This window comes from Ornithorhynchus anatinus, chromosome 3, assembly GCF_004115215.2.
Source record: "Ornithorhynchus anatinus isolate Pmale09 chromosome 3, mOrnAna1.pri.v4, whole genome shotgun sequence".
Classification (NCBI taxonomy): domain Eukaryota; kingdom Metazoa; phylum Chordata; class Mammalia; order Monotremata; family Ornithorhynchidae; genus Ornithorhynchus; species Ornithorhynchus anatinus.
Window position 1 is genome coordinate 103361967 of NC_041730.1, and position 8040 is coordinate 103370006.

At 45.4% G+C, this 8040-nt stretch overlaps 1 protein-coding gene across 3 annotated transcripts in view; it reads left to right on the forward strand.

The window, feature by feature from the left end:
* The window catches only part of MYPN (myopalladin), a 131264-nt gene extending 123931 nt beyond the window's left edge, over window positions 1-7333 (forward strand). For all 3 annotated transcript variants that reach the window (XM_029061428.2, XM_029061430.2, XM_029061429.2), the window contains 3 exons: window positions 930-1095; window positions 2145-2278; window positions 5879-7333. In XM_029061428.2, the coding sequence (XP_028917261.1) occupies window positions 930-1095; window positions 2145-2278; window positions 5879-6045 (467 nt within the window). In that variant the 3' untranslated portion in view covers window positions 6046-7333. The remainder of the gene's footprint in view (window positions 1-929; window positions 1096-2144; window positions 2279-5878) is intronic.
* Window positions 7334-8040: the final 707 nt, after the last annotated feature.

Sequence of the window (8040 nt, forward strand, 5' to 3'; positions counted from 1 at the left end):
TCTGCCCAAGGCAGGACTGTTTCTCAGAACCACAGTGCCACCACTGAAAGAGTTACCATGGCCAAGTGGGCACGTGGCCTAGTGGAAAGAGCATAAGACTTGGAGTCAGAGGACCTGGGTTCTAATCCCAGTTCTGTCACTTGACTTTAGACAAATCACTTAACTTCTCTGTGCCTCAGTTTTCTGAACTGTAAAATGGGCATTCAGTACCATTTTTCCCTCCTACTTAGACTGTGAGCCCCATGCGGGACAGGGACTCTGTCCAACCTAGTTAACTTGCATTTACCCCCAGCACTTATGAACAGATCTTGACACATAGTAAGTGTTCCACTTATGATGATGATGATGATTTTTATTACCTGGAATGGTCTTCCTCTAATGTTCAGCCCATGAGTAAGGTGCACCCCTCAATATGGTAGTTATTTAGCAATTAATTAATCAATCAGTGGTATTTATTTAGCACTTATTTTCCATACAGCACTGTACTAAGCACGTCGGTGAGCACAGTAGACTTTGTAGATGTGATCCCTGCCCTTGAGAAGCTTACAGTCTAGTGGAGGAGACAGACTACAAAATAAATTACAGATTGGAAAAGCAACAAAATATATGAATATATACATAAGTGGTGGGGTGGGTGAGAGATTACAATTTTGTGGATATTTGAGGCAGAAGTACCCCTTGAGAGACAGATGAATGATTTATACCCCAGTTGTTTGTCCTCGCTTTCTTTTTAGATGGGAAAATGTAGTAAACAGAAAATGTAAGAAGTCATGGAAACATGTTTGGGGTGGAGTTTGGGGAGAGGCAATTGAGAATATGAACAAAGAGATAGGTGTCCAGTTACTTTAAAATCCCTATGATGCCACTGGCTTGAAGTGCAAGCCCAAAGCATTTGGTAACCAAGACCTAACTGTCCTTTTCTCCCCAAGCCAAAGAAGTGAAGAAAGCACCCGTGTTCCTGGAGAAGCTGCAGAACTGTGGCATCCCAGAGGGACACCCTGTCAGATTAGAGTGCCGCGTGGTGGGCATGCCCCCTCCTGTGTTCTTCTGGAAGAAGGACAACGAAACCATCCCTTTCACCAGAGACAGGATCAGGTATTGTGCCCATCCCTGGTGCCCACCGTCCCTGCCTAATCTGACTGGATCAGCCATTTACATGGGTTCAAACCTCCCACAGTTTGAACCTGCCCATCAACTGGCTAATGAATAATTCTCAGGCAATTTCTTGGGCACTGAATGATGATGAATTTCATGCGCTATAAGGAGGATATCATTCCTAGCCAAGAGCTCACAGACCAGTTGAGAGACAAAAACTGGAAAGGCAGATTGAACTGAATTGCTAGTAACATCAGCCAAATTCTTTGGAAGAGAATACCGGTCATGTACCACTCATGCAGTTCAAACTCATCATCAGCTGTATCAACTTTGAACCCAAGGACAGCTGAATCACTGCGTTGGTCAGCCTGTGACCAACCTAATTATCTTATAGTTACCTACCGCTTGGCACATAGTAAGCACTTAACAAATACCCCAAGTACTAGTAGTAGTAATATTTTTGCACTGGGACTTGATTGCTCTTGTGAGTAGATTAGGGATGAGTCTAGACCATAAAGATAAGCAGGAAGAGAATCCAGATAATCAGCCCAATCCTCAAGCAGATGGCTTGTGAACAACTGTTGGGGCCAGATTTCCTGAAGAGTTGTTTAAAGTTAAGATCTTGCTGTTGCAGGGTCTCATTTCTCCCCTTTGGAATTCTTAGTCACAGGGGGGCAAGAAAGCAGGTGTCGATGACTTCAGTTGGAGTTGTTTTCCATGTAGTAAGGAATGCTATGATACATCCACTTCTACTTTGAGAATGGGAGCAGAAAAGGGAGACCTTTAGGGAAAGAGGTGGAATGGAGAGGCTGAAGCCATTTCTTGATTCAGTGTAAACCAAAGGTGAGATTAGAGAAAGAAATCACTAACCTAGATAAAGGAAAATTGGCTTTTTCATTGTAATCATAGCTTTCTAGCAATGTGATTAGGGAGAAATATGCCCTTTCATACTATCTGGATCACATCATTAGTTTAAGTGGTTTAGTGTAACAACAATCATGAAGTACAAACCCCACTAAAAATTCACGGTGTTTTTCTCCTCCCTCCAGCATGCACCAGGACACAACTGGCTACGTCTGTCTCTTTATTCAACCAGCCAAGAAATCGGATGCCGGATGGTACACACTGTCTGCTAAGAATGAAGTTGGCATCGTTTCCTGTACTGCCAGGTTGGACATATATGGTAAGTGTAATGTGGCTGGTTTGACTCAGTCAGTGGTATTTACTGAGTACTTACTCTGTGCAGAGCATTGTAGTGAGCCTTTGGGAGAGTACAGTACAACAGGGTCGGTAGACATGATCCCTGCCTGCAAGGAGCTTATAGTCTAGAGGGGGAGGACTCAATTTTAGACTCAATCTACAGCCGCCTTTAACTGAAATCAGACAGCTTGGACTGTTTTCAGCCGTAAACAAATTGATCCGCTAATGCTGGTGCCATTAGGGTTTAGGTGTTCAAAATGGTCAACTGAAGAGTTGCAAACATCTTTCACCATCTGGTGTTGGTTCACTCTTCATTCACATGCTTGAGCCTTCTTGATCCAGTTTGTCAGGGTGCAGTAGGAAAGCCTCCTGGCCAGAAGAGGAAATCACTTTCAGTAACTGATTATGGTTCCACAACCACCTAGTGAATTTCATTTCTTGATGAAGTGGTTTTCGGAAGGCATTTGATTTTACTGGCTGTGTCTGCCAGCATCTCCACCTGAACTCTTCTTACCATCCCCCCACCTGGGTTCTGTTTCACCCTCCACCCTCCTTGGACTCATGGCCCCCTTGCTCTGCAACACCCACAATTTGTCTTTTCTTCACTGTGACTTTTGTCTTTTCACCTTTTTTTTAATTTAGTGCCGGCACTTACCTCGCACCTGTCAGAAGGCGGCTCCTCGGCCTGCCAAGCTTGGGGCTGGGGGGTGGTGAGGCCGGATTGAGTCCAGACAAGGGCAGGACATGGAGGAAAGTCCTGGGGAGTTGCTTGCCTCCCCATCTCGGCCTAGCCTGTCCCCAGCCCCCAGCTTTACCATCTGGAGACACAGGAGCTGCAGACTGGGAACAAGTCGGGGGTGGGAGCTTGGGGAAACCACAGAGAAGGTAGGGGCAGGAAAGTGGTGCCTAAAGCCAGTGGGGGAGAGAGGACAAAAAGGGGGGGAAGAGAGTGGGAAGAAAATCATGTGCAGCCTGCTTTGTCTGCATTGCAACAACTGCATTGCCAAGGTATCAGCCACAGCTGATGATCCAATTTGTTGATTATCCAGCTCCTCGATTATTCTATTTTCTCCCTACTGCCTTTGAGCCATTTCCCAGACTGTTAGCACCAGTCAGTCAATCGTATTTATTGAGCACTTACTGTGTGCAGAGCACTGTACTGATTCCCTGCCCACAACAAACTTACAGTCTAGAGGGGGAGACAGACATTAATATGAAGAAATTACAGATGATACACATAAATGCTTTGGGCTGGGAGGGGGGAATGAATAAAGGGAGCTAGTCAGGGTGATGCAGAAGGGAGTTGAAGATAAGGAAAAGAGGGCTTAGGCGGGGAAGGCCTCTTGGAGGAGATGTGCCTTCAATAATGCTTTGAATCCGGGGAGAGTAATTGTCGAATATGAGGAGGGAGGGCGTTCCAGGCCTGAGGCAGGACTTGGATGAGAGGTCAGCGGCGAGATAGACAAGAAGCACCCGACCAAGCACCCCTCCAATGGAGGGATGGAGGAAGGGAAAGCAGAGTAGAAATGAAAGCATTGCACTTAGAATAAATGCCAAGGGCAGGGCTTTTCAGAAGGGCTGGGGGTGGAGTGAGGAACGGTTAACCTGGTGTGGGGTCATTAGTCATATGACATTAGTTCCTTATGCTCTACTCCTCCTTATACTGCATTTCCCCATTTGTAATTTATTTTAATGTCTGTCTCCCCTGAAGACTGTAAACTCACCCAGGCAGTTAGTAAAGTTCATTCATTCATTCAATAGTATTTATTGAGCGCTTACTATGTGCAGAGCACTGTACTAAGCGCTTGGAATGAACAAGTTGGCAACAGATAGAGACAGTCCCTGCCGTTTGACGGGCTTACAGTCTAATCGGGGGAGACGGACAGACAAGAACAATGGCAATAAATAGAGTCAAGGGGAAGAACATCTCGTAAAAACAGTGGCAACTAAATAGAATCAAAGCAATGTACAATTCATTAACAAAATAAATAGGGTAATGGAAATATATACAGTTGAGCGGACGAGTACAGTGCTGAGGGGATGGGAAGGGAGAGGGGGAGTCAATCACTGAATGCTTACAATATGAAGAACAATGTACTAAGTGCTGGGAAGAGCACAATACAACAGAATTAGTGAACACATTTCCTGCCCGTAATGAGTTTACAGTCTAGAGGGAAGGATTTTAAAATACCATGAATGTTTCATGGATTTCTGCTATTTTTCATTATTAGCCTAATTTTAAAAGAGGGTGTTTCTCCCAGAAAATGTGGTGGTTGCCTATCCAAGCCAAGTAAATTTTTTTGCAAAGCACTCCTCTCTAGCCGGACTATTTATTCCCTTGTACTACTCTGTATTGTGAGTGCCCAAATTTTTGGCTACCTACTAGTCTCACAAGAACTGCAATTTTGAATTTACTGTAGTAGGGCATATATTTTACTGTTAGGCAGGAGAGGTGTACAAGCAGAGATGGCAAGGGAAATCATTGATCCTTATCATATGACTGGTAGACCCTTTGCAAAAATTTGCATGTGTTTTTGGTTACTCAGTAATATTTATTGAGCACTATACCCCAAGCTTGGAAGAGTACAGTAGAGTTAGTAAACACAGTCCCAGTCTTATAGGTGTTCACCATCCAAACGGGGAGACGGACACTAAAATATATTACAGGTTGGGAGAAGCAACAGAGTATGACAATATATGCATAAGTGCTAAAAGGTAGTGGGTGAGTATACTGCTTAAGGGACATAGAAGTGTTAAAGTGGCAGTGAAGTCAGGGTGAGAAATGGGGTGGGAAGGTAAGAGATTAAGCAGAGAAGGCTTCCTGGAAGGGTGTGATTTCATAAGGACCTTGAAGATCGGGAGAGCAGTGGTCTGCCTGATGTGAAAGGGGTGGAAGTTTCAGGTAGAAGGAAGGGTGTAAGCAAGAGGTTGTAGGGGAGAAAGATAGGATTGGGGCACAGTGAGTAAATTGGCTTGAGAGAAATGAAATGTGTGAGCCGGGTGTAGTAGAAAAGTGAGGATAAGTAGGTTGGAGAGGGCTGGTTGAATTCCTCAAAGCCAGTGGTCCGAAATTTCTGCCTCATGTGGAGAAGACTGGGCAATCATTGGAAATTTCTGAGGATGGAGAGACAGGCGCAGAACAACATTTTAGAAAAATGATCTGGGCGGCAGGGCCAACGACAGACTGGAGAGGGGAAAAACTGGAGGCAGACAGCTTTGGGATTATTGCTGATGCAGCAATCAAATTGAGATATGGTAAATGCTTGGACCAACGTGGTGGCAGTTTGGATGGAGAGGAAGGGGTGGAATCTGGAGATTTTATAGAAGAAAAACCGACCGGTTGGTGACTGACTGAATATGGGTGTTGAAAGAGACAGAGGAAATACACGAAGGGAAAGAGGAAAACTGTAAATATTTTCATGTTTCATATTTTCATATCCATATTTTCATATTTTCAATCACGATATCCACTTAGACTTCATCAAATGATTCTTCCTTTATGACTGGCTGGTGCTAAATAAAACTGGCTATCAGGTGGGGGAAGTCCCCTGGGGACTGATGTTTTCTGCTCTTGATCTTCCAGCCCAGTGGCACCAGCAGATCCCACATCCGATACCGGTGCGGCCCAGCAGCAGCCGCTTCGCATCCCTCCCCAGCAAAGGACTTGACATTTTTTCTGCTTTCTCCTCGGAGAGCACCATGGTGTACTCGTGCTCCTCCCGGACCGTGGTGGAGAGCGAAGAACTTTAGGACGGTCTGAGGGGTTCCTGCCGTGGAGGTGGCAGGACCGCTGGGGGAGGAGACAAGCACCCCACCCGTGCCTCGAAGAGATGAGATGAGGAGCCAGGGGGTACCCAGGCCCTGGTTTTTCGTCAGCGTAGCCATGGCTGGAGCATTTCACACTGAAATGAGTGAACTGGGGAAGGGTTTGACTCCATCGTGACAGAAGGAGAGAGAGAGGGCGGGAGTGTCCGTTCAGGGTTGACCTCTTGGTTTTTAATCTCCAGCCACTGCACCCAGTGTCATCCAGCGTCACCCCAGGCCGGGCTTCACTCTGCCTCCTGCCAGCCCTGTGAAAGGCTGGTCCTGCCCGATTGGACTCTCTGAAGTTCTGAAGTTCACGCTCTCAGACTTACCCTACAAGAGCTCCAAGCCATCACCAATTTACAGGCTAAAACTCGGAGAGGAAGGGGAGAGTTGGGGGGAATAAAGGCCATCTCTGACTTGCCGGCAGAATTGGGAAGCTCACCACTGCACCAGCAGAGCATTTAGTGAGGTTGTAGGCAGTAGACAACTGCACTAGGCAGTAAACCCAGCTGGAGGAGCAGGCCGAGAGTCTGTTCCAGCCCTTGTATATCCTGGAGGCGCTGAACCATACAATACAGTGTCAGGTGTGTGCTTAAGCTGAGGAATGAAATGCAGCATCTTAGATTGGTGCCCTTGTGCTGTGGCCAAAATAAGAGCCCCACTATCCCGTCACCTTCCAATACTCCCTTTTTGAGTTTGATCATGAAACTCCCTAATTTTCACAAATTTGCTCAAACTATGTGCTAACTCCCATTTTCTTCCTGTGTGTACCAAAATTTCATTTGCTGAATTAAAGAGAGATTGATAAAATGTTATGAAATTTGCCACAGAAAACATAAAGTAAATCTTCAAAAACAACTGCCACATCCTAGAGAGAGAGGAGCCATTATCTGCCCTAGCAAGGATAGGTCAAAGCAAGAACTCAGAAAAGCCCTAAAGTTGGAATGTCAGTGAAGAAAGTCATCAAATTAAAAATGAAAGCAAAGAAAATGCATTCACATGTTTGTCCCAGAGGTATTTTGTAAATAGAGACTAGGTTTAACAAGAATAGGGGGACAAACATATAGGCAAGAGAGCAAAAGGTTTCCTCCTCTGAATCCCAATTTCAAAACCAAGACAGTTTGCCTGTGGAGTGTGATATTATTGTCATTACCAGTGATGATTATGCTGCCACAGATGCAGTCACCCAAAAGGGTATTTGAAAGGGCCTTCTACTGGAAGAGTCCTGAACATTTTAGATTTTTTTCCTAACACCTGTTTATAAATCCAAAATATAAATTTTATTTTTACTCTCCTGACTGAAATGGAGGTTCCTGGGCTAAGCTTTGGCAAGTCTCAACACCAATTAAACACTCCAGGTTGCCCATAAAGCTGGTTAAAACTCAGGAGGGAAATGAGCCATCAAGTTTCTGGTCGATCGGGGGAACCCTGCCTCCGGCACAGTCCAGGACAGGGACTGTAAACTCTCCCATGTTACCACGGTCTCTTTGGCAACTCCAGTATACCCTGAGATTCAGTCGTACATTGGAGGCTGTCCCCTTAGACTGTGCATGACACCCCAGCGTAAGGACATGAGAATCATGGCTTCTCTAGGTAGCAGGTTCTCTATAGAAGCAGTGTGGTCTAGTGGATAGAGCACGGGCCTGGGAGTCAGGTAGTTGTGGGTTCTAATCCCGGTTCTGCCACTTATCTGCTGTGTGACCTTGGGTAAGTCACTTTACTTCTCTGTGCCTCAGTTATCTCAACTGTAAAATGGGGATTGCATCTGTGAGCCCAATGTGGGACAGGGACTGTGTTCAACAAGATTTGCTTGTATCTACCCCAGTACTTAGTACAGTGCCTGACACCCAGTAAATGCTTAACAAATGCCACATTTATTATTATTAGCACTCTGCTATTTGGTTCAATCAATTAATCCATCATAAGCACTTACTGGGT